Source organism: Babylonia areolata, chromosome 10 (assembly GCF_041734735.1).
Source record: "Babylonia areolata isolate BAREFJ2019XMU chromosome 10, ASM4173473v1, whole genome shotgun sequence".
Taxonomy (NCBI): Eukaryota; Metazoa; Mollusca; class Gastropoda; order Neogastropoda; family Buccinidae; genus Babylonia; species Babylonia areolata.
This window is the reverse complement of record NC_134885.1, coordinates 16,519,524-16,545,743: the sequence shown is the minus strand read 5'-3', so window position 1 is coordinate 16,545,743 and position 26,220 is coordinate 16,519,524. Positions and strand designations below refer to the sequence as shown.

The following is a 26,220-nucleotide window of genomic DNA, read 5'->3' as shown; positions in this document are numbered from 1 at the left end:
ATCTTAACTTGTGTACATAAAGGTTAAAGAATATAATGTACTTTTGAACAAAGGTGAAATGTCTGATATAAAGTCTTTTGGTAGTTGGAATATAAAGTTGAATTCAGAAATAAAATGGAGGATAGCATTTAAAAAAAAGAAGCAAAAAGTATCAAAGAAATAAAGTTGGAATGGTTCCAGCTCAAAATATGTCATAACATTTTAGTATACAACAGTATGCTACAGAAAATGAGAATATTGGAAAATGACAGATGTGATTTTTGTTCATTTAAAAAAATATGGTTGATCACTACCTTTGGTTCTGTCAATGCTCACAGAGTTTCTGGGCTGACTTTGAAAAACTGTTGAAGGAAAAATGTCAACACTGTGCTGAACTGACATTAAATCCAGAATTTGTGCTGTTTGCCACAGACAAGAAAACAAAAACAGACGTATTTGATCTCATATTGCTCTTCGCTAAGTTTTATACATCTATAAATGTAGATTTAGTAAATTCAAACCTACTATTCCAGCATACCAGGAGTGTAAGAAACAAAATGAACTGGAATGGTATGCACATTGTGTAGAATTGAGACTAAATGACTTTGAAAGGAAGTGGATTAATCATTTGTCATTCATCGAATGACCTAAACAAAAACAAAAAAATATATATGCGTGTATGTGTATGGATATGAATATGTGTGTGTGTGTGTGTGTGTGTGTGTGTGGATGTATATGTGCACATATGTGTGTATGTGTGGGTATGTATGTATATGTATGTGCATCTCTCTCTCTCTCTCTCTCTCTCTGAGTCTCTCTGTCTTCGTGCTAGCAGCACTTGACTATGGTATTCCTCAAGGGTCTATTTTGGGCCCTTTACTATTCTCAACATACATAAATGACCTGCCTCTCCATATAAAATCTGCATGCGAACTCTTTGTGGATGATACAACAATCTAAACATCCCATACCTTTAGCTCTTGCTAAAGACTTACAAGAAAGTACTAATGAACTCATTCAATGGACTGAACTTAACCGCATGTCTCTTCATCCACTAAAAACAAAATGCATGTTGATCACCACCAGACAAAAGAGACGAAACACTATTGATAAATTTCCTTCCATCTAACTTTAAAACAAGAGAGGCAAGGCCTTCAAGACTCACTTGTGACTGAGAGTAAAACACACAAGCATTTTATGTATTGAGTATAATTTCAAAATGTAATGTTTAAGAAGAGAAAGATCAGTTTAAAGCAAATTAACTCCCCTAGCATTAATTACAGAGTAATTTCCCTTTTTTACTATCTGCACCAAAAACGTTTGCAAAATAAATAAAACTTCCATGCTCAGCAAAAGAAGTTCCTGTTTGAACAGAAAATGATAATAATGACTGCTCTTGTTGTTGGGTCAGAATATCAGATCAAAGTGCCAAGTTTAGAGAATACAAAAAATATAAATATAACAGTAAATGCAGTTTGCATATAATTAGGCTTCATTATTTATTTTTTGTGCCCATCCCAGAGGTGCAGTATTGTTTTAAACAAGATGACTGGAAAGAACTGAATTTTTCCTATTTTCATGCCTAATTTGGTGTCAACTGACAAAGTATTTGCAGAGAAAATGTCAATGTTAAAGTTTACCACGGACACACAGACACACACACACACACACACACACACAGACAACCGAACACCGGGTTAAAACATAGACTCACTTTGTTTACACAAGTGAGTCAATGAACCTATTGAACAGGTTAGTGATCATAAGGTTCTGGGAGTCAGACAACAATCTCACTTGGTTTCCTTACATAACTTCCCTTTGCAAAAAGACAGCCCAGAAGAACCATCAGCTGTCCAAAATAAAGGACTTCCTTGACCTCCACTCACGGAAATTGTTTTTTCAAACACATATCCAATCTACAATAGATTACGCATCAACACTATGGGAATCCGCCAGTGCGACCACCATGAAGCCATTACCAAATCTTCATAAACAGGGGCTCAAGCTGATACTCCTAAAAAATACTTCCCTATTGGACTCAGACTATAAACAAGTGAATATTCTCCCTCTAGTCTGCAGATTAGAGTACAGCAAAGGAATAACAATGCACAAGATAATGACAGGAAATGCACCACCAACACTGATAAACAAATTCTCTGTAAATTCATCAAGGAATCCCCCAAAAGTCCATATCCCAATCCCAAGAATTGATTTGTTCAAATCCAGTTTGGTTTACTCAGGCGCCACTCTATGGAACTAACTCCCAGAAAAAAATTAAACAACACCACTGCCCTACTACCTTCAGAAAACATTACCTTTCCCACCTTTTTTTTCCCTCTCCAGTTTTAGAGTTATGCATGCGTTTGAATGACTGGTGCGAAAGCACTTTGATTTGTCTCTGCACAAGATTCAGCGCTATATAAATATAATAATTATTAATTATTATTAATTAATGTATTGTCCGCTTTGTTGATACTGATTGACTCTTGGTGTGTACAGTTGCCTAGGACCTCCCACTTCCCCACCTCATCATATTATATTGCACCCCTGTTTTTTATGTGTGTGAATTGAAGTATTGTTTTTTAATATTTCATTGGTTTGTAATGCATGTTACTTCTGTTTGCTTCTTCAGTTCTTTCATTTCTTTCTATTAAATGTAGAACTTTATATTCATGCAGTAGTTGCCATTTGCTCCGTTGTCAATTCGATGTATTGATTTATTGATATGCGCATAATCCTTATATATATATGTATACAGTGCATGTTACTTTGTCTTCCTTACTGACCTGCTGTTCTCTATCACATGTTCCATGTAATATGAGGTTATCTATTCATTAGTTGATATTGTTTTATTTTCTCTCTCTCTCTCTCTCTCTCTCTCTCTCTCTGAGTCTCCCTCTCCCTCTGTCTGTCTGTCTCTCTTGTTCACCTGTGACATTTTTATTCGCATACTATTTTATATGTTGAATAATGCTTTCTTTGGCAATGAGCATTTTTTGCTGCACTCAAAAGGCCTTATAATAAGGATATAATGATAATTATCATTAGTAATGTAAACTGATCTGGTGTATGGTCTAAAGATTGCTAATAATGATCTGATATTGATAGTTTCCATTATTGTTGCTCTGCATTTAATGATAATCAAAAAACTGTATTCAAACAGAAATGTTTGCTAAGGTCATTTGACCAAATTTGTATTGGAACCATTAAAATATCTATTAGATTTAATAAAAAAAAGAAAATGTTATGTCCTGAAACTGTTGAGGAGAGGAGAGAAGTGTGTGTGGAGCCCAGGGATGGTAATTCAAGATGCCTGTTATTTTACAGTTGTGTATGAACATCTGCTATCATCCTTATAACTGGTTTAGATGCTTGAGAAACCCTGTCATGGCTGTTTGATGTTGTTTGTTTATGTTTTTGTTTGTTTGACAGGTGGTGGCAGTAGCTGGACGCCAGAAACAGAGTGCTGACAGATTTGCAGAAAAATATGGTATTCCTGCTGCCTATGGATCCTATCAGGAACTGGCTAAGGACCCAGATGTGGGTAAGTTATATAATAGTATCCGAGCTTTATATCTTTTTTATGATGCCCTATTTTGATTTATGTTCGTGTATTATTAGATAAGAATGAAAGTTGCCAAGTTCTGTCCGCTTGATATTCTCTTTGTCTCATTTTGACATGTCCCCCTCTCTTCTCTGTTTCTAAAAGACAAAATTGAGCCAAGAAAAAAGCATTGACGTAACCATGTGTTTGTTCTGTATTGCCCGTATATTCTATGTAGTCACCGTCACCATCACCGATCCCTCAGATTCCGAATCCTTTGGGGCGCCTTCAAAGCTTTGTCAACCACCTTTCTCCAGTCCTCGCGTCTCTCGGCCACTCTCAGGGTGTCTCTCAGCTCCATGCCTGTCCACTCTCGAATGTTGTCCTCCCATCTCTTCCTTTGTCTGCCTCTACTTCTTCCTCCCCTCACTGTGCCTTGTAAGATTGTTTTAGCAAGACCAGAGGAGCGTGTGACATGACCAAACCACTTCAGTTTTCGTTGTCTGGCGAGTGTTTGAAGGTCAGTATAGGGCCCGATTTCATTGCGGATGCATCTCTTGACTTCTTCATTCGTGATGTGGTCTTTGTATGAGATGCCTTAGAGTCTTCGGAAGCACCTCATTTCTACAGCTCTTATTCTTCTCTCTAAGTCCGCTGTGAGGGTCCATGATTCACATGCATATAAGAAGATTGACATGACCAGAGAGCGCATCAGTCTGATTTTGGAACTGATGGCGATTTTTCTGTTTCTCCAGATGGGTTTGAGCTTGGTCATTGCGGCTGTGGTCTGGGCAATTCTTGACAGTATTTCTGGTTTTGATCCCTTGTCTGTCACGATAGATCCCAAATATTTGGAATCTATGTAGTATATTCAGGATTAAAAGGTATGCCAGTCTTGAATAAAAGTTTGTCAGTGTTTGCACATTTCTTTTGTCATTGCTGCTATGTGCACATGTCAAATGATTGGTATAAGGCCAAGCCTGGAGCTTCCATTTTTGAGGAAGTGTCTGGGTTTGTTCCAGTGTACCTTTTATTTACCTATGTGCTAGCTGAATCTGTAGCATAAGCAGTATTGTCTTGAAGTTGCGTACCTTTTGTATGAAGAGAGTTACCACTCTTTATTGTTTGTTTATCATTTACTCCCCTTGACATGTTCTTTCGAGTCAAAAACCCATTGAGGCAACCATGTGTTTGTTCTGTATATCCGTTATATTCCGTGTAGCATATTCAGGATTAAAAGGCTTTGCCAGTCTTGAATAAAAGTTAATTTGTGTTTGCACATTTCTTCTGTCATTGCCAATGTGTGCACATGTCAGTTGATCGGTATATATGATAAGGACAAGCCCAGGGCTTCCTTTTTTGAGAAAGTGTCTGGGTTTGTTCTAATGTACCTTTTATTTACCTGTGTGCCACCTGAATTGGTAGCATATATTCTGTGTAGCATATTCAGGATTAAAAGGCTATGTCACTCTTGAATAAATGTCTGTTTGTGTTGGCACATTTCTTGTGTCATTGCTGCTGTGTGCACATGTCAAATGATCGGTATAAGGTCAAGCCTGGAGCTTCCTGTTTTTTAAGGAAGTGTCTGGAAGTGTCTTGATTTGTCCCAATGTACCTTTTATTTTCCTGTGTGCTAGCTGAATTGGTAGCTTAAGCAGAATTGACTTGAAGTTGTGTACCATGTGTTCGAAGAGAGTTACCAGTCTTTATTGTTTGTTAATCATTCACTCTTCATGCCTCATTGTTCTTTCATTTTGAGTCAAAAATACATTGAGGTAACCATGTGTTTGTTCTGTGTTGTCCATGTATTCTGTGTAGCATATTCAGGATTAAAAGGCTCTGCCAGTCTAGAATAAAAGCTGGATTTAGTAGTATAAGGACCGGGGGTTCTGGCCACTTTGACCTTTGACCCCAAAATGGGTCCCGACCCCACACACATATACTGACCCCCCACATGTGTGCACATATACCTGACCCCACTACCACAATTTTGCTACCAAATACAATAGCACCTGCCCAACAAGTTTGACCCCAAAATGACTCTCAGCCCCCAGAACATGTGCACATATACATGATAGCCCTGGCACACATAATTATATTCATATGTGCACATACACACGCTCTGCAAGGGGATTCTGGACCACCCCAATTTTTCAAGTAATAGTATCCGAGATGCTCTGCACCACCCCTATTTTTCAAGCAACCAAAACTATGTATGGCAGGCAGATATACAGCAGGAATATCTGAGGAGCCATTTTTGGCATAAATATTCATATAATTTTGAAAAAAAAAAGATTAATAAACCTACTCAATATCAAAATGTTTATAACCACTAGAATGATCTTTATTATTTTCTTATCCCCCACGCGCGTGCACGCACACTCACACACACACACACACACACACACACACACACACATATATATATATATATATATATATATATATATATATATATATACATTGACCCCACACTCACACACACACACACACACACACACACACACACACCATGGAGAGAGTGTCATGGAATACATTATTCAAACCCAGCACAGGTGACAACTGCTGAAGAACAACACTTGAGAGGGAAGCCTTTGTGAGGATGGACATTATGAATTAGTCCAGTTATTCTATGATAAAAAGTGGTGTAATCCCAAAATAATCGCAATATGTTTTTCTTCAGACTTGCATCTATACTTATTGGTAAAGAATGTCTGCAAAATGTAAGTGTATATCTCAAAAATGCAACGTACCTTAAGACGCATAAAGACAGCTTTGTGTGAATAAGTCGCTCTGCTTATACATTGCCTTTCATGTTAACAATGTGCACAGACTGTCAGGATCAATATTCTTGTATGGTTTGATTTCTTTTGATACTGTACTTATTACTGCTGAAAAGAGGACCAGCTTAAGGTCAAATGGAGACCAGGTCATGATCAAACATATTAATTGGATTTAAAAAAACAAAACAAATCTGACATAGATGAATCCATTAGAATAGACATCTCATGTATGAATTCCACATTTCCAGGTCACAGTGGACAAAACATCTACATGAATGACACATTTTGCATGTGCATGTGTGTGAGTGTGCACATATCCACATTTGGTGACATTTTGCGTTCAAATTCAAAATGTTTTGCCTCCCTCTCTCTCTCTTTCTTACACACACACACACACACACACACACACACACACACACACACACACACTTGTTTGAAATACCCCCACGAAAGAAGATAATAATAATAGATAAAATGAAACAAACAAGACAGTTCATAATTAGAATAAATAAATGAATAAACAAAAATAAAATGATAAATGTGTAACTAACAAACTAAAGATAAAACAAATAGATGAATAAGTAAATTGATAAATACATAAATAGAAAAAACAAACACACAAACAAAATAAATCAATGTTTTTAGAACCCAGACAATGGCTTGTCGTCACTTCAGATCACACAAGTGCCTTGATGACCGCCCGTTTCCATTTTACATACAAATACTTAATAAAGTTGAATTTTATAATTTCTCCAATAAAATATTTTTTTAAAGCTCATGGTTCACCATACTTCAACACCACATTTTGCGAAGGCAACATGTGAACCTTTCTTCAACACCACTTTCGTGCTGTCTGTCTTCATACAAATTAGGAACAAGGTAACTGTTACAACAGTTCAGTAACTGATTCAATTGACAGTTATAAGTATGTTTATTATTCCGGAATCACTAATTGCCAACAAATCAACGTAAAACATTCACTACGGCCAGGGAAGTACGAAACAGGTTTCACTGCACGGAGTGAGAAAGTGCGGGGAGAAATCAGGCCTGCCCAAGGCGCGAATGACAAGCAGCGGAAGCAAAAAAGTATGGTGTGCTTTTTCTTCCATCTCAGCCTATTTATTTTTCTTTATTTAATTTTCCTGATCTTATCTGATGTTCAATTATATTCGATTTTTTTACGGGTGATAGAGCGAAAAATTCTGAACACGTAGAGCTAAAAAAAACACATTTTCTTGCAATTTTATTGAGGTTCGGCCACTTTTTCTCACAGAATTACTAGACTACAGAGTGTTCCCAATTGGTTGAAGTTAACACACCAATCTGGGATCAACAGTGCTAGACTTGCACATCCCGCACTTTTCTCACGGAACCAGGCACTGCCAAGGGAGAAGGGGAGGGAGGGGGTGGGGGGGAGGGGTGACGAAAAGAGGAAAGGAAGGAGGGAAGATCGCCCAGCCCTGATTCTATTCTAAACAGCTCATGATAAACACACCACACTATGCTCCTCACTGACCACTGAGGCAGATGCCATCCTACCAGAGATCAACATGAGGGGTAAGGAGGGGGTGGGGGGGGGGACGGGGTTGAGGTGATGGAAGTGGAAGGGAAAAGGGCAGGGGAGTGTATAGGAAGAGAATGGTCAGAGGAGATACCATCTTTACTTAGTATTTCTTGATAACTTGCTCCCTCTGCACTTGGCCAAGGGAAGGGGAGGGGGAGGGAGAGAGAGTATGGGGAGGGGTGGTGGTGGGGATAGATGTCATAGAAGGGGGGTGGGGGGAGAAGAGTAGGGAGGTAGGAAGGAGGGGTCCATCAGTGAGCAGTGTGTCCTGAGAAAATCCCACGCTTCCACCATAGGCGCCTGACACACTATAACATAAAGAAATGTTGATATGGTTTGTTAACAACAGTATCGCCAACGCTCATGTCAGAAAGTTCACTAAATTTTTGGATGCCACCCACACCACCCATAACTTCTTTTCTTTGCACAATCCCTCAGAAAGAAGAAAAGCATACAACTGATTTTTTTTGTTCCTGGGGCATCAAATCCATGTGTATCTTTGAGATCAACCAAACCAAGTGTAGTGCACGATTTAATATTATGTGTTCCTGGTCATCCTGGATCAACCATTTCTTATGTGTAATGTAATACTCAGATAATCAATTGAAACAGGATTATTATTTTCATCTGATATAGAAATTGTTAACCATGGTAAATCTCCATACATAAGTCTTTTATACTGTGGGGCTGGGAATGTTACTGTTAACCACCCACGCATTTCTCATTTTCTACTGGGACAGAGCAGTAATGTAGAAGGCATACCATTATGAATATTTTCAGAACTTATTTGGGTCGGGTGGACGTAAAGTATCTTGTGTATAGCATGATGTGGGTGTTTGTCTCCTGTTACTGTTTCGCCAGGCCATATTCCTTCCCGGGGAAACCCCAGAGTTTGTGAAAGACCTTCACTAAGTTCAGTTCCTGATTTGTTACTCTTTATTCTGAAATAACCACTCAGGGATTGTAAATCTAACTCCACACTATTTGGTACTAGCACCTCTTTATTCAAGTCACATACATTATAATATCCATCCGGGATTGTTTTGTCATTATCACCGATAGCAATGAAATTGTTCTTGAGTTGGACGGGTGCAATAGCCGAGTGGTTAAAATCTTGGACATTCAGTCTGAGTGTCCCGGGTTCGAATCTCAATGACGGCACCTTGTGGGTAAAGGGTGGAGATTTTTCGGATCTCCCAGGTCAACATATGTGCAGACCTGTTAGTGCCTGAACCCACTTCATGCGTATACGCAAGCAGAAGATCAAATATGCAAGTTAAAGATTCTGTAATCCATGTCAGTGTTTGGTGGGTTATGGAAGCAAAAACATACCCAGCACGCACACCCCTGAAAGCGGAGTATGGCTGCCTACATGGCGGGGAAAAAATGGTCATACACGTAAAAACCCACTTGTGTACATACAATTGAACGTGGGAGTTGCAGCCCACGAATGCAGAAGAAGTTCTTGAGCTCAGCACTAATATTATACCAGTGTGGATAAGTCATTTCACACAATGCAATTTCTAGTGTACATTGGGGTAATTAATCTTTTTGAAGATCTGTTAATATGATATGCATACTAATGAATAAGAAAATATACAGCTTTAGTAAAGACACAACTTATAAATCAGGATATATAAAAAGAAGTTGTATGTGCTAAATCAAAAGTTTGGTGTCATATACTGTACCATGTCAAACTGATGCAAACTAGGCCTATGGTTTGCTCTGTTTGGCCAAATTTCGCGCGGCTAACAGTGAAAAGACGCCCCTCTTAGTCTGGCCCGCTCTTAGCCAATCAAACGCCTCTAACAGCTATAAGCGCTGAATCATTCCTTTGGCCAAGGCTCTCCACGCCATCTTGTCAGGTTTTCGCTCTGTCTCGTCTAACGCTTTCTTTGGCTATTAAGCGTTTTCATTTGGCCTTATTTTGTTGTATGCGGCTTGCATGTATATTGGGCTTACATTCTGTGTACTCGTTTCGACTCGGCCCCCTCGATTTCTTCGTATTTTTCTACCTCTGAGTCGATCCTGTCTTTCCTTTCTCTGTAGGGGATCGAATTGTTCGCTGGGTGCTTACGCGCGGTGCCATGCCTCGTTTGCCATCCTACGAAGGCAGGGATCATGATGCTGGCAGAGATACTCGCCAAGAGACTCTCCCAGGCCCGGAGCTCATGATTTCTCCCGATAGGGACCGCGGCGATGCGTCTGCAGACGCTGATCGCGGAGGGGACGCTCGTCCCGATAAAACGGTCATGAAGGGGACCGGGGGGAAAGGGATTCGAGCGTCACCTCCCGAAGTGTCCCAGCGCGAGGCGGGTGGAAGGGGGAGTAGCACGTCCTCTCTTGGTGGTGGGAACTCGCGGCTGGGTGCGGACTCCCAAGGGGAGGCCGCCCCCCGCCGTTACCCGGGTCCCCACACGGAGACGGCCCTCAGGGGCCCCAGTGCTGTTTCCCCTCCTCCCTCCTCGGTCGACCCCCCTCCCCCACCTCCTGGGGGAGAAAAACATTTGGTTCCGGGGGGGGACCTCCACTTAGCCCACCCCGGGCCAAGCCACCCCAGTCTCCCCACGGGAGGGGATTCTGGGCGCGTGGCAACCTGCTCTGCAGGTCTCCCCGCTATCCGGCCGGTCTCCCCTGCTGGGGGAGTCCCGCGCGTGTCAGGCGGTTCCGGGCAGTCAGACCGCCGGCCTTTCGGCCTGTCTGACACCCAAGTCGGACCTGACCTCCCTCCGACTTGGCCAGGTTTTTCCCTTCAACGAGGTCAAGGCACCAGTGACCCTTGGGGCTGAGGTCACGGGATGGCTGGTGCCCACGGGTGGTATCCCCCATTCTACCTGTACTGGGGTGCACCTATGGTGCATGCTGGGTTCCTGGTCCGCTCCCCACCGGACCCAACCCAGCACAGACCACAGAGTGACACACACAGCCCCGACAAGAGGGATTGACTCCTCGTCGGGCAGGTCGAGCTCCTCGACCAGTATTAACACTACAGCCTCGAATCGGTCCTCTGTCAGCACGCAGGTGACCGCCACGGTCACTACGGCTTCCTTTTCAGGACCGACGGCAGCTGAGGGACCCCGCTCAGCCCGTGGGAGCCTGCTGTTCCCACCTACCCAGCCCTCGGTCCTAAAAGGAGATGAGTGGGTGTTCGTCCCCTCACAGCACTCGTGGGTCCCTCTGGCGTCCAGGGACGCTCTCTCTGAGAAGGTGTGGCACCCACCATCCCAAGCATGGTTGGACCTACGGTCCACACACTCCCCACCCTCTTCAGGTGTCATGGACATATCAGAGGAGACCAGGGTCCCTGCTCGGGATCGCCCCAGCTCATCCCGCTGGGCTGACCAAAGCCCACAGGACGCCCCCGTGGGTACATCCACTTGGGATGGCACCCAGCAGGGGATGGACTGTGAACAAGAAGGACAGCCCCTGTCTTCGGATGAGGACGAACAAGCAGATGAGCACTCTTCGCCCCCATCCCAATGCGACAGATGGAGCCCACGCCTCCCTAGGGACCAGCCTGAACCAAACTCGGACTTTGCCGAGCTCGAACTGACCCTCCCCAATAGGGTCACACATGCTGAATCAGTCCCTCAGGCAACTTTGTCACCCTTAACCCTCCTACGGTCAGGTGACTCTAACTCCAGAACCACAAGGCGACTCAGAGTGCCAGAAATGGCTCAGGAGTGGCTTAATAAGCCAGCCCGCACCGTCAGGGGTGCTGCTTCCATCCCTCCTCCAGGCAGGGAGTCACTCTCTGCCCCAGGGGCTTTTGCCCCAGGCAAGTTCCTTAAAGATCCCTCCAAGGGAGGAGTGTGGTCCTGGTACACACAGGACCACCCTGCCTACAGGGAAGCAGAGCCCTCCGCGCAGGACAGGATGTTGGTCTCACAGCGCACCACCTTCCCCACCTCAGCTACTCTTCCCTTTAAGACATTTGCAGAGTGGGACAAACTGGCCCGCCGCTGCCTCCTCGAGGTGTCCACGGCTTATACCTTCTTTGACGCGTTCCTCCACAGAGCCAATGAGCTGTGGGAACGACGTCCAGTTCAGCAGGACACGGAGTCTCCTTCCTCTGGCCTGCCTGGCCTCTTCTCAGACCCGAGGTTAAACACTTTTGGCAATCGAGTAGCGTCGGGTCTCACGGCAGCTGCAGACGCAGCTACCAGCCTTCACTTCAATACGGTGCTAGCGCGGCGGGATGCTGTTCTCCGCCTCTCTAACATTCCAGTAGAGGAGAGGGCTGCTCTGCGGTCCATCCCAGCACAGCAGCACTCCCTCTTCGGCCAGTATGTGCCGCATTTTGTCAGCCACAGGGCAGAGACAAACCGGGAGGTGGCCTCATATTTAGCCCAATCCTCCCAGGGGCGCCAGGGTTCTATGCCATTGAAGAGACCCGCCACCAGGGCTCCTCCATATACCTCGCCTCCTAAGCCAAAGCGGCGTGCTCAGAATCAGCGGCAGAGGAACAAACCACCTCATGGCCGTCCAAGCCGTCCGGCCATGCCCAAGGCCAGAAGGCAGCACCCCCAATGACTGGGCCCCGATTCAGCACCGCCAGTCGTTCAGCCCCTCCAAGTAGGAAACTTGTCCCGGCACGCGCATCAGTGGCGTGCTCTGGGACTCAACGACTGGATTGTGTCGGTGCTAGAGTCGGGGTACATGCTCCCTTGGGTGGGGGACCGCCCCCCTCTAAGATCCACTCCTCCTCCTTATGTGCCCAGCTCGATGGAGCAGGAGAGCGTCTTAGAGAAAGAGATATCGCACCTACTCCTCATAGGGGCGATATCTCAACTCTCGGACCCGGGCCCCGGTTTTTACGGCCGGTTGTTCGTGATTCCAAAAGTCTCCGGAGGGTGGAGACCAGTCCTGGACTTGTCCCCCCTCAACAGATTCCTCCCCAAGATGAAATTCAAGATGGACACACAGGCACAGATTCGGGAGACCATGCAACGGGGAGATTGGGCGACGTCCATCGATCTGAAAGATGCTTATTTCCATATCCTCATCCACCCGGCATCCCGCCGGTACCTGAGGTTCGTGTGGAGGGACAGAGTGTTCCAGTTCTCTGCCCTCCCATTTGGTCTGTCCCTTGCCCCTTTCCTGTTTACCAAGGTGGTGCGGGAATTGGTGTCAATTGTCCGGTCGGAGTCCATTCGGCTCTGTGTGTACCTGGACGACTGGCTTATTCTGGCCCAGTCACAGGCTCTGTGCCAGAGTCATACAGCCAGACTTCTAGACCTGTGCTCCCAACTGGGCTTCATCACGAACCAGGAGAAATGCGATCTGTCCCCGAGCCAGTCCTTCGACTTCTTAGGGATGAGATTCGACACGCGGTCCATGATAGTCTCTCCGACGCCAGATCGGTGGGACCGTCTGGCAGGCCTCCTCAACCACTTGCGCCATTCCTCCCAAGCAACGGCGCGGACACTTTCTTCCCTCCTGGGCATGATGGAGTCCATGGCACCTCTCATCCCTCTGGGCAGGGTTCTCAAGCGCCCTCTTCAGAGGGCACTCAGGCTACGGTGGTCCCAGAGCACTCAGCCATGGGATACCCGGATATGTCTGGGCGAGTGGTTCCTCGAGGTGACATCAGAGTGGTTAACCACCCCTCTTCTGACACAGGGGGTGCCCATAGCCCCACCTACTCTTCAGGTGGCACTATTCACAGACGCCTCCTCCATGGGCTGGGGAGCCCACATGGACTCACTCCATGCAGCAGGGACTTGGTCCCCGGAGGAGCGCCTATGCCACATCAATGTTCTGGAACTGGAGGCAGTTCGCAGGGCTCTCCAGCACTTCATAGCGGAGGCCAAAGGCAAGACCATTCGCTTGTTCACGGACAATACAACAGTCGCTTGTTACGTGAACAAAGGGGGCGGAGCGCACTCGGCAGACCTCTCTCTGCGGACCGAGGCTCTCCTCCGTTGGTGCCACTGCAAGGGCATTGCACTTTCAGCGAGACACATAGCAGGGAAAGACAACATTTTGGCAGATGCTCTCAGCAGGTCCTAGAGTGTCATACACACAGAGTGGACCCTGGACAAGGACACCCTGCAAGGAGTGTGGGAACAGTGGTTCCGGCCGATGGTGGACCTCTTTGCGACAAGGTTCAGCAAGAGACTTCCCACTTACGTCTCTCCAGTCACCGACCCAGAAGCATGGGCAGTGGACGCTCTCTCTCTAGACTGGAGCAGTCTGATTGCCTACGCGTTTCCTCCCTTTCCAATCCTGTCCAAGGTGATACGGAAAGCCAGGTTGGAACGCCCGCAGATGATCCTCATTGCGCCGAAATGGCCAGCCCAGCCCTGGTTTCCGGTCCTTCAGTCCCTGACACATGTTCCACCACTGGAACTGGAAACCAAACCTCATCTGCTGAGGCAGCCTCGTTCGGGCATTCCTCACTCCAATCCTCAAATGCTCCACCTGCACGCGTGGCTGCTGTGCGGGCGGATCTGTCAGCATCACCATTGAAGTCTTCCACCCCTCGGTCAGCCTCTGTGTCTGCCGCGCTGACCAAGGGGGGTGCCTCCTCCGACCTCCTCTCCATAGTCTGCTAGTTCTGTGCGAGGGTACAGGTCTGCCATTTGTACCACTATCAAACAGCTAGGTGGTCCCGCTTTTGAAGCTGATTTCCTGCTCAGAGAAGTGGCTAGGGGCGCCTCTCTGAAGGAAGCTAGGAATCCCAGAAGAGTGCCCCTCTGGGACTTGTTCCTGGTGCTCGATTTCATTCGAAAACAGCCCTTTGAGCCATTGGGGACTATTCCTTTTGACCTGCTCACTCTCAAGACCACTTTCCTTCTGTTGCTGGCCACGGGCCGTCGTAGAAGTGAGATTCATGGTCTTAGTGGTATGCCACAAGATCTAGCATTCCACAGAGATGGTTCCATCACTCTTCGTTTCCTTCCAGAGTTTCTGGCTAAGAACCAAGACCCCGAGGTCCCTTCCCCCTCTCTGAGGGTCAGACCTTTGTCGGATATTCTGGCACAAGATGATGAAGATAGGCATCTCTGCCCCGTTCGGTGCCTCAAATACTATTGCAATAGGTCTCGCCATAGGCGTTCTTCTCAGAGGCGCCTTCTCATCTCCCTCAATGAGAATTACAAGAAAGATATCGCTGCAGGCACCATTTCCCGCTGGGTTTCCCAAGTCATTCGTAGAGCCTACTCTCATGCACACAAGGATCTCAGTTGTCTTAATCCCAGAACACACGAAGTGCGGGCCATAGCTACTTCGGCTGCTTTCCAGCACTCGGTACCACTGCAGCATGTCTTGGAGGCAGCCTTCTGGCGGTCGGAGAATCCCTTCATCAACTTCTACCTCCGGGATTTCCGTATGACCAGGGCTGACGGTTCCAAGGGGATTTCCTTTGTCGCGGCTAACACTGCCGTCTCAGTTTCAAGGGCTCCCCATACGAACCAGTAGGCGTTGCCCTCCTCCATTTGCTTTAAATTCTGCATCAGTTTGACATGGTACAGTATATGACACCAAAAGGAGGAGTTTGTATTATACTCCATGTTTGGTGTTTACATATACTTACCATGTCAAACTCGAATGCCCGCCCGTCCGTCCCTGCGTCTCCGCCGTGGTTCTCATGGGGCATTTTCATTCATGGCCACGGAATGATTCAGCGCTTATAGCTGTTAGAGGCGTTTGATTGGCTAAGAGCAGGCCAGACTAAGAGGGGCGTCTTTTCACTGTTAGCCGCGCGAAATTTGGCCAAACAGAGCAAACCATAGGCCTAGTTTGCATCAGTTTGACATGGTAAGTATATGTAAACACCAAACATGGAGTATAATACAAACTCTTCCTATCTGTGTTAAAAAAATTATTATTTTACTGTAAAATTCCCCATCTGTAAACTGATGGAGAAGATGGTCAACAGTAGACTGATGTGGAGATCAGAGACCGACGGCCTTCTGTTGAAAGAACAGTGCGGTTTCCACAAGTATCAGTCTACTGTTGACCATCTGGTCTGTCTGGAAACCACAGTGAGGAATGCTTTTGTCAACAAACAGCATGTGGTGGGCATATTTTTTTTATTTAGAGAAATCCTGTGATACCACCTGAAAATTTGGAATCCTCTCAGATCTGCACAAGCTCGGTTTCTGAGGACACCTGCCCCAGTTTATCCACAATTTCTTGCAAGACAGACAATTCCAGGTGAGGGTCAGCACCACCCTGTCCGACATTCACGAGCAGGAGCTGGGTGTTCCGCAAGGGAGCATTCTGTCGCTGGCTCTCTTCAGCATCAAGATAAATGACATTGTCCAGTCGGTTCAGAAGGGATTGGACAGCGCTCTGTAGACGATTTCACCCTATACGCAACTGGCAGCACATACGCTAGCATCCAGTGTCGGTTTCAGCTCTGTGTAGAAAAAAATCAGCGTTGGGCAGAGGAGAATGGTTTCACCTTTTCGTCCACTAAAACTCAGCGTATCCATTTTCAGAACATTATCAATTCTATCTGGACCCTGAAATCCGTCTGGGAAAATCCACCATCCCTGCGGTCAAGGAAGCCAAATTTCTGGGGGTTGTTTTCGATCAGAAGCTGAACTTCCTCAGCCACATCAAACAGCTGAAAACATCCAGCCAAAAAGCTTTGAACATCATCCGAGTTGTGGCACACACAAACTTGGGTGCTGAAAAGAGAACACTCTTGCACCTCTACAGAGCCCTGGTCCGGTCCAAACTGGACTACAGGTCTGTAGTATACGGCTCGGCCAGACTGTCTTACCTGAAACTGCTGGACCCGATACACCACCAAGGGCTCTGTCTCAGCTTTCCGCACCACCCCTGTGCACAGCTTGTATGCAGAGGTGGGGGAACTCGCTCCAACCGCATGTTGAAGCTGACCCTGAATTACTACTTGAAACTGTTTTCTGAACCCAAAAATCCTGCTTCCAATAGTGTCTTCAACAACCCCTTCAACAAGAAATTTGAAGACAACCCAAACTGCATCCCTCCACTTGGTCTCTGTATTCAGCCACACATATAAAATGCCGATATGGATGTCGGTGGCATTTCAGATTTCTCCAAGTTTCCCAACAGCCCACCATGCAACTTTAAAACACATGAGGTCCAATTTGATCTGGCCCAGTATGTAAAGACTCCACCAGTTCACTGGCTTACTTTTCGGAACTGTGCCACAAATTCCCCACCTTTCAAAAAATCTTCTCTGAGGGTTCCTAGTCAGAGGATGGGGTCGCTGCATCTGCGTTCTGTCCTGCCTTTCCTGACCAGCCCTCAGCGGAACACATCCTATCTGACAGCTCAGTATACTCTGTGGAACTGAAGACACTGGTTCTGGCAGTAGAGAGGGTTCTCTTTCCGAAACAAAAGAGCTTCATGATCTTTTCTGACTCCTTGTCAGCCCAGGAGGTGATTGCCTGCAGGAATCTGACTCATCCCAAACTGCTAGAATTCTACGATGCTTTTACCCTTGTAACAAAGATAGGATATGATGTTGTTTTGGCTTGGGTTCCTGGCCATTTTTTTTTTTTTTTTTTACTCATTCTTTCTTGTTGAAAGGGAAGGAGGCCCCTCGATGTATTCCCTGTGATGAGCCTCTCACTGTGAAACACATGCTCCTTAACTGCTGGGATCTGTATGACGTTAGACACAGACATCACACGGCAGATTCTCTGAAGACCTTGTTTCATGATGTCCCTCTGTAGACGCTCATGGACTTCTTGAAAGAAGTGAACATTTTTAATCAGTTTTGAAGTTTTAAAACTATGGAAGGTTTTTTAACTTCAAGTGGTAAGCTTAAAGCAGTGACTAGTTTTTATTGTATTTTTTTTTTTACTCTTGACTTGATAGCCTTGAGATGGCCTTAGTAAGTTAGTGGTCAGCGAGGTTCTAAGCACCATAATTTGATTTGATATGATTTCAGAGCCATTTTGGGGTCAGACTTGTTGGGTGGTTGCCAATGTATTTGGTAACAAAATTGTGGTAGTGGGATATCAATAACCCGTCATATATATGTGCACGTGTGTGTGTGTGTGCGGGCGGGCGGGCGGGCGGGTGGGTGGGGTCAAAGGTCAAATTGCCCCAGAACCCCCAAGTCCTTACTACTTAATTTGTGTTTGCACATTTCTTCTGTCATTGCGGCTGTGTGCATATGTCAAATGATGTGTATGAGAACACGCCCAGGGCTTCCTGTTTTGTTTTGTTTTACTTAGTGTCTGTGTTTGTTCCAGTGTACCTTTTATTGACTCACTTGTGTAAACAAAGTGAGTCTATGTTTTAACCTGGTGTTCGGTTGTCTGTGTGTCTGTGTGTCCGTGGTAAACTTTAACATTGACATTTTCTCTGCAAATACTTTGTCAGTTGACACCAAAGTAGGCATGAAAATAGGAAAAATTCAGTTCTTTCCAGTCATCTTGTTTAAAACAATATTGCACCTCTGGGATGGGCACAAAAAAATAAAAAATGAAACCTAATTATATGCAAACTGTATTTACTGTTATATTTATATTTTTTGTATTCTCTAAACTTGGCACTTTGATCTGATATTCTGACCCAACAACAAGAGCAATCATTATCATTTTTTGTTCAAACAGGAACTTCTTTTTCTAAGCATGGAAGTTTTATTTATTTTGCAAACGTTTTGGTGCAGATAGTAAAAAGGGAAATTACTCTGTAATTAATGCTAGGCGACATAATTTGCTTTAAACTGATCTTTCTCATCTTAAACATTACATTTTGAAATTATACTCAATACATAAAAAGCTTGGATTTTTTTTTAAGCGTATCACAAGTGAGTCTTGAAGGCCTTGCCTCTCTTGTTTACTGTGTGTTAGCTGAATCGATAGCATGAGCAGCATTGACTTAAGTTTTGTGCCTTGTGTATAATTAGAGTTACCACTCTTTATTGTTTGTTAATCTTTGTTTTGGAACACTTATTCATTTGTATATAGACATAGTTGCAGTTTTTGTGTGTGATTATTCAGGGCAACTGTTTACCTCATCAGTAATCTACTTCTTTGTTCTTGACACTAGAAATTGTGTACATCGGCACCATACTCCCATGCCACTTCTCTGCCTGCATGATGTTTCTGGACAATGATAAGCATGTGCTGTGTGAAAAACCTATCACTGTGACTGTCCAAGAGTGCAAGGACCTCGCTGCCAAAGCCAAGGATAAAAAGCTGTTCTTCATGGAGGTACTGTTTGCTTGATATTTCAATATGCAATCTGTATCTTTTTCAAGTAGAAGCAGGAACATCTTTCATGAGTACATAGGTAAGCACACTTCCAAATCCTATGTGTCTAGTTTCTTTGATATCTGGCTCAAAGTACAAAAAAGATAGTTTAAAATATATATATATATATATATATATATATATATATATATATATATATTTGCATATGTATATATCACCTATCTGATTTGTCAAAACTCATTGCCATAAATCTGATCTTCCAATGCCAGTTTCAGTCCAAGATTCATAAACTGGGTGCCATCGTGTGTGAAAATGAACATAGTTTAATTGTTTGACCAAATAATGAGTAAACTTGCAGCCTGTTAAATGACTTAGCAAATGAGATGACTTTTCCAGAAAGTTGGCATGTTTTGGCACACATATATAAAGGAAAACAGTGCATGTAATAACCCTGTTTCTAGTATGTGTGAATGTGAGTGTGTGTCCATGATAAACCTTAACATTGCTGTTTTCTCAGTAAATACTTTGTCACCACTCAAATTTGGCTTGGAATTTAAAAAAAAAAAGAAGAAAAAAAAAGAAGAAAATTTAGTCAGACACATTCCTATTAAAATCATGGTGCAAAATGGGAAGCTGCACAGGAAGTAATACATGTACTAAACATTTCAACAATCTTATGTTAAAATTTTGTTTTTGTTTCTTTTCCTAAAATTGTTAGCAATTTTGGCTCATGTTTATAAAAAAACAAACCCTGTGAGCCTATGTAATAACCCTGTTTTGGTTTGTTGGTGTGTGTGTGTGTGTGTGTGTGTGTGTCCATGTTGATTCATTTTCTCTGGAAAGATAAGATAAGAATAACTTCATTATCTCCAGTTAGAGAAATTTGGTCACGTGCATTATCACAACATGGACAAGTAAACAACATGGAGGCCATAACTGTAAAAACAACAGCTGTTAGGAATATAACAAAGACACAAATGTAAAAACATCAAATACATTCATTCCACACATTGCAGGTAATGGTTTAAATAGAGAAAAAAGAAAAGATTAATAAATATTATTTTGAATATAATTATGAGCATAGAATACTATATTGCACATTGATTATGATAGACAAGAATAACTTCACAAGGTTAAATTGCATCAGGTGCAGCAAAACACAACCAGACAGTCAACACACACACATACACACACACATACGGAAACAACATTAAACATTACTTGATTAAGCAGGAGTAATAAACATATGTTTTCAATAAAAGTGTTTCACATATTCGCTTTAAAAACATTGTAATTAATAATTATTACATTTTAATTATTAACAAAGATATATTTAATATATGAACCTCAACATTAGGCATATTGTATTGTACATTCATCCTGCATATTGCACATTTATCCTACATATTCCACATTAAAAATAACCATTGTCATGTGTTTTAAGCAAAGTACAGATTGTTAATCCCACCCCCACCCCCACCCACACCCCCCAAAAAAACTTACTGGCACAAGGTACAACCTATCATGCAGGGACTTTCACATTTTCTCACTTGAAAGCGCACGTGCACGCGTGCGCACTCCACACACACACACAGAGGAAATTTAATAGTTCTTTACTTAAGGACCATATTTTTGTTGATGAATTTAGCAAACTAATTGGTAGTGATATTGAAGAATATGCTGAAGATAATCAGGATAAAACATGCATTAAAAACACCACCAGAGAAGTTGTAAAATGAAAGGTTCCTGAAAAAGTATTTTTAGATTTTCTGCCTATGAAAGTTAGATCAAAGACGATTGCATATGCAACGATGAAGAAAGAAAAAGAAAAGGAAGAAAATTGCCTGGATTGTAAAATTAATCAAATTGAACAAAATCTTGAACTTGAACTGGAATCAGACGTTTTAGGCCTGGAAGGCCTGTTCGTCGTTCAACTGGATACAGTATACCAGCATGCGTGACCTAATGATAGCATACTGGATCATATATGCTTGGAGAGTTGGCCCAATGAGCGTCTAACCTAGTCTTGAAAGATAACATGGTTGGGGCAGTCACAACACTGGCAAACCGTTCCATTTATTAACGACTTGCTCTGTAAAGAAGGAGCTGAGCACTTTCAGTCTGCAATGTGATTTATTTAACATTAAACTGTTGCCTCTTCTGTCTCTACTTACTGCAGGTGATAGTTCGGGATTGTTGGTCTTGTAGATTCCGTGTATGTATTTGTAGCAGTCGATCATATCACCCCGCTGCCTCCTGTGCTGTAGACTGGGTAGCTTAAGCAAAGCGAGTCTTTCATGATACGGCTTGTTCTTCAGATGACCATTCAGTTTCGTTGCCCGTCGCTGGATGTCCTCCACCTCTCTGCACAATGTTTTTGACTGCGGGTTCCAGACCGAATGCCCATACTCCAAAATGGGTCTAACCAGGGATTTGAACAATTGTATAAACAGATCTTCAGATAGGTAATCGAAGGAACGCCTGATTATACCAACCATCTTGTTAGCCTTTGCAGTAACTGTTGCCACATGCGTCTTAAAGTTCAGCTTGTTATCAATGTAATCTCCCAAGTCTTTCACCACGTCACTCTCAGCAAGTGCCAGGTTGTATTCCTCCCTGTTGTTGTTTTTCCCTTTCATGTAGTAGATCGCTTCTGATTTGCAGTTTCCTAGCTTCATTACACTGCATTTTTCTGGATGGAAGTGTAGGAGCCACTCTCAAGACCACTGCTGTAGGTTGTCTAGGTCATCTTGGAGGACTTGTGAAGCACCTACTTGGTCACTCTTTGTGAACAACTTTGTGTCGTTGGCAAACAATTTCACATTACTCTTCACTCTACTAGGAAGGTTGTTGATGTACAACAGGAACAGCAGGGGTCCTAGAACACTACCTTGTGGAATACCGCTTGTGACGTCTGCCTGCTGTGATGTTGTCCCATTCACAACCACCCTCTGCTTCCTTTGAGGCAGAAAGTCCTGGATCCAGAGTAATACCCTGCCTGATACTCCATGTGCATGGATCTTAGAAACAAGTCTGCGATGTGGGACACTGTCAAACGCTTTCTGGTAATCCATATAAATAGCATCAATGGAGCCACCTCTATCTAGAGCTCTTGTCCAGCTGTCCAATACATCCAACAATTGCGTAGCACACAAGCGTCCCTGAACAAAGCCATGTTGTTCGACGTTGATCAGGTTGTTGGTCTTGAGATGGTCTGTGAGTTGGTCCCTTACCAATGTCTCAAGAACTTTGCAAAGAATGCATGTGAGACTCACAGGTCTGTAGTTGTTTGCCAAGATCTTACTTCCCTTCTTAAAAATTGGAGTCACAAATGCTTCTTTCCATTCCTCTGGGAGCTTTCCTTCTTCCATTGATTTGTGGAACAGTGTTGCTATTGGAACTGCTGGGGCCTCCGCTGCTTCTGACAGAAGAAGGGGACTAATGCCATATGGGCCTGGGGCTTTTCCTGTCTTCAGGTTCTTGAGAAGTTTTTCAACTTGCTGAACGGAAATGGTTATCCCAGTAAGTTCTGCCTCATATGTATAATGGGGGGTTCAGGCAATTCATCTCCTCCCTCGACTGTAAATACGCTCTGGAAAAACAGATTTAGTACTTCTGCGTTTTCACTGTCTGATGAGGTCTTTGATCCACCATTTTTCAATAAATCAGCAATTCCAGTTCTTGATTTTTTTTTTTTTTTTGCCAACATATGACCAGAATGCCTTTGGATTCTTCTTTGCTTGTAATGCAGCCTTCTTCTCAAGTCTCTTTTTCGCCCTATGGCAGGCATTACGTGCTTGATTTCTAGCTCTAATATATTTCAGATAACTCTGACCATCTCTTGTTACTAGCCAGCGTCTGAAGAGCCTATGCTTTTTCCTGACTGAAGCCAAGGTACCTCTGTCCATCCATGGTTTTCTATTCTTGCCGACTCCTGATCTTGGTACAAATTTGTCAGTAGCTCCTGTAATTTCGCCCTTGATGACTGACCACATTTCGTCAACTGTCAACACTGATAACTTGCTGTTCCAGTCCACTGAACCTAAACTCTGTCTTATGCTATCAAAGTCTGCCTTGTGAAAATCAACAAAAACAAAACAAAACATAAGACAGAAAATGATGAAAATACACTAAATGATCTTAGCATAAGACTAATTGTGGTAAGAGAATAGAAAATGCAAGGGGTTTTATTCAGATCAAGATTTTATTGAGATCAAGAGCAAGATGGGTAGAAGTTGGAGAGATAGTCACAAACTATTTTTGCAATCTCAAAAAATGAAAAATAAAGTTTAAAAAAAATCTGAAAGAGTTTTCTGAAAAGTTATATCACAAAATGAATTACAAGAGTGTGAAATTAAAGATTTAATTTCAGATGTGTCCCAATTTAACTGAAGAAGAAAAAATGTCATTTGAATGAGAAACAACTATTGAAGTGGATCTGTTCTCAGAAATTTGCAAAATGGAAAAAGCCCTGTTACTGATGGGTTTACTTCAGAATTTTTCAAGTTTTTTTATTTTTTTATTTTCATTTTTTAGACAGCTACGTGCCTTTGTAGAAAGAGCCCTAAATGTATCAGAGAAGGAGAATTATCAAACACGCAAAAAGATGGAATGATAATTTGCATATGTAAAGGAGAAAAACCAAAAGAATTTATATGAAAATGGAGACCAATATCCATGCTAAATGTTATCTAGAAAATAGGTTCCTCCTGATTAGCTAATTGTATCAAAAGATTTCTTCCAAAGCTTATTAGTGAAGATCAAACTGGTTTTCTAACAAATCTATACATCAGAGACAATATAAGACATATAAGATTTACGATCTGATAAATTATCTGCAAAATGGAAAACTTACAGGTGAGCTGATTTTGAAAAAGCTTTTGAATCTTTGGACAGGAAGTTTATGCTAAACGTTTTAAAATCATTGGGCTGCTTAAAGATACGTGCTGATGGATAATGACGTTTTATAAAAATATTAAATTACAGTAGTAGTTAATGGACAGACCTGACCTTGGTTTAGAATGTTAACCAGTTGAGTGCTTATAAGACATCAGCTGATGTTCTACAAAAAAATGTTGCCATACCAGCCACCATGGCAAAGTGGTTAGTGTCGCTCACTCAGTCAGGCTCCCAACTAAGCCATTATTGTCATCAGTATGGGCTTAGTCGGTGGTGACCTAAGTATGTTAAATCAGAACAGGCACTACTGAACACCACTGAAGTGACTCAGCAGCAGTGCAGGGTCTCCCCTGGTGTGTAGCCTCCTGGCGACCTAGCATCGATGGTTCCCTCTTGACTGCCGGCACTGGGACTGCGACAGACGAACCGTGTGTAACTGTGTATAGAAGACTCAGAATAAGCGGCATGGGAGTAATGCCACTGAAATGGTGTGGAAGATGGGGCAGCAAAAAAGAAGAAAAGGAAGAAAAAAAAAGGTTGCCATAGTGCCTATAAGACGTCCACTGATGTCCTGCATCAATTCTGATTTTTCCTTCATCAGAATTTGGTTCCATGAACACAAACAGAATCTGAACAGTAAGTTTAATGTGCCTGGATTATAAACATACAAATTAAATGAGTATATATCAGGTAGCGGACCTGTTCTTCTTGATAAAGTTTCACTAATTGGACTTCGTCGAGCGCGCCTGAAAAGTGGGTTTGCATCATGTGCAAAATAACGTCTGAAACTTTGTCCAGCTGACACAGTGGTCCTCTTCAGTGGATTTGCAGAATTGTGCAGGCTGTGCAGATGATTATGGATAGTTATAGTGATGAGAGATGCATCAATCTTGTCTAATGATTGGTTTCAACTCTGTCAACTCAAGCAAAACAACCTACACAGTCTTCAGCCTATCCAGCAAGAAGCAAGAGGCGAAGTTGACACTGAACAACAAAAGGCTTGCAGAGGAACCCACACCTACCTACCTGGGAGTGACCTTTGACCGCAGGCTCACTTGGAAATAGCAGATCACCAGATGCTGTAGCAGGGCCAAGCTGAGACTGGCAATCATGAAGAAACTTGCAGGGACGGACTGGAGGGCTGATGAACGTATCATGAAGAGACTCTATACGGGGAGAGTCCGACCTGTAGTTGAGTACGGGACATCAGCATGGGCAACAGCTGCAAAGTCAAACCTCGACCATCTCAACAAGATACAGAACCAAGCTCAGTGTGTCATAACTGGCGCCATGAGATCCACCCCAATTCTGAAGATGGAGGAGACCACTGGGATACAGTCATTGGAGGACAGAAGGGACACAAAGATCCTCATCCAGGCAGCAAAATTCAAACACCTTGAAAACCATCCAATGAACAACAGAATGAGCAGACCCACCAAGAGCTGGCTGAAAAGAGGCAGCTTCATCCACCAGTCAAGATACCTTGAAAGACAAACCCCAGTCTTGATGGAACACAAAGCAAAGACTATCCTGGCAAATGTCACCCACCCATCTTGGAAGAGGTGGGTGTTCCCAACAGTCGTCACCAGCATTCCCGGATGGAGAAGAGAGGAACACAGTCAGATACCCAAAGGAAGGCCCTGGCCATGGAATACATCTGCAACCAGTACCCCCAGGAAGACTGGACCCATGTCTTTACAGATGGCTCTGCCACAGAAGCAACAAGGGACGGTGGAGCTGGAATCTTCCTCCGATACAAAGACGGAGATGAAGAAATTGCAATCCCAACAGGAAAATACTCCACCAACTTCCGAGCTGAGTGAGAAGCCCTTTGTGAGGCAGCCACAACAGTCTCGCAGAACTCCACAAGAACAACAGGGCAGGTGGTGGTGTTCTCAGAAGCTCTTTCCGTGCTCCAAGCCCTCAAGAACTCCCGCTGCAAAGAACAGAACCATCTCACTTCAGCCCTTGTTGCCCTGAGTGCCAGAGTGGAGAAAGTGGTGATACAATGGGTACCAGCACACTGTGGCATCAGAGGGAACGAAAAAGCAGACATTCTGGAAAAAAGATGGTGCACAGAAGGAGCAGGCCAACAAACTGGTGTCATATGATGAAATCAAGACAATCATCAAGGCACAGCAAGGAATAAAGTGGCGCCTCCAGCACCCCAAATATAATCCAGAAGACAGATACCATTTGTTAGAACGACGGGAACAGGTCAAGATCTTCTACCTGAGGACTGGACACAACCGCCTGCTCCACCACATGCGCACAAAATTTGGCATT

At 43.7% G+C, this 26,220-nt stretch overlaps 1 protein-coding gene across 2 annotated transcripts in view; it reads left to right on the top strand.

Annotated features, from left to right (window-relative positions):
- Nucleotides 1–26,220, top strand: part of LOC143286829 (trans-1,2-dihydrobenzene-1,2-diol dehydrogenase-like) — a 166,928-nt gene that overhangs the window by 45,418 nt on the left and 95,290 nt on the right. For both annotated transcript variants that reach the window (XM_076594651.1, XM_076594650.1), the window contains exons 2-3: nt 3,412–3,523; nt 18,872–19,035. In XM_076594651.1, the coding sequence (XP_076450766.1) occupies nt 3,412–3,523; nt 18,872–19,035 (276 nt within the window). The remainder of the gene's footprint in view (nt 1–3,411; nt 3,524–18,871; nt 19,036–26,220) is intronic.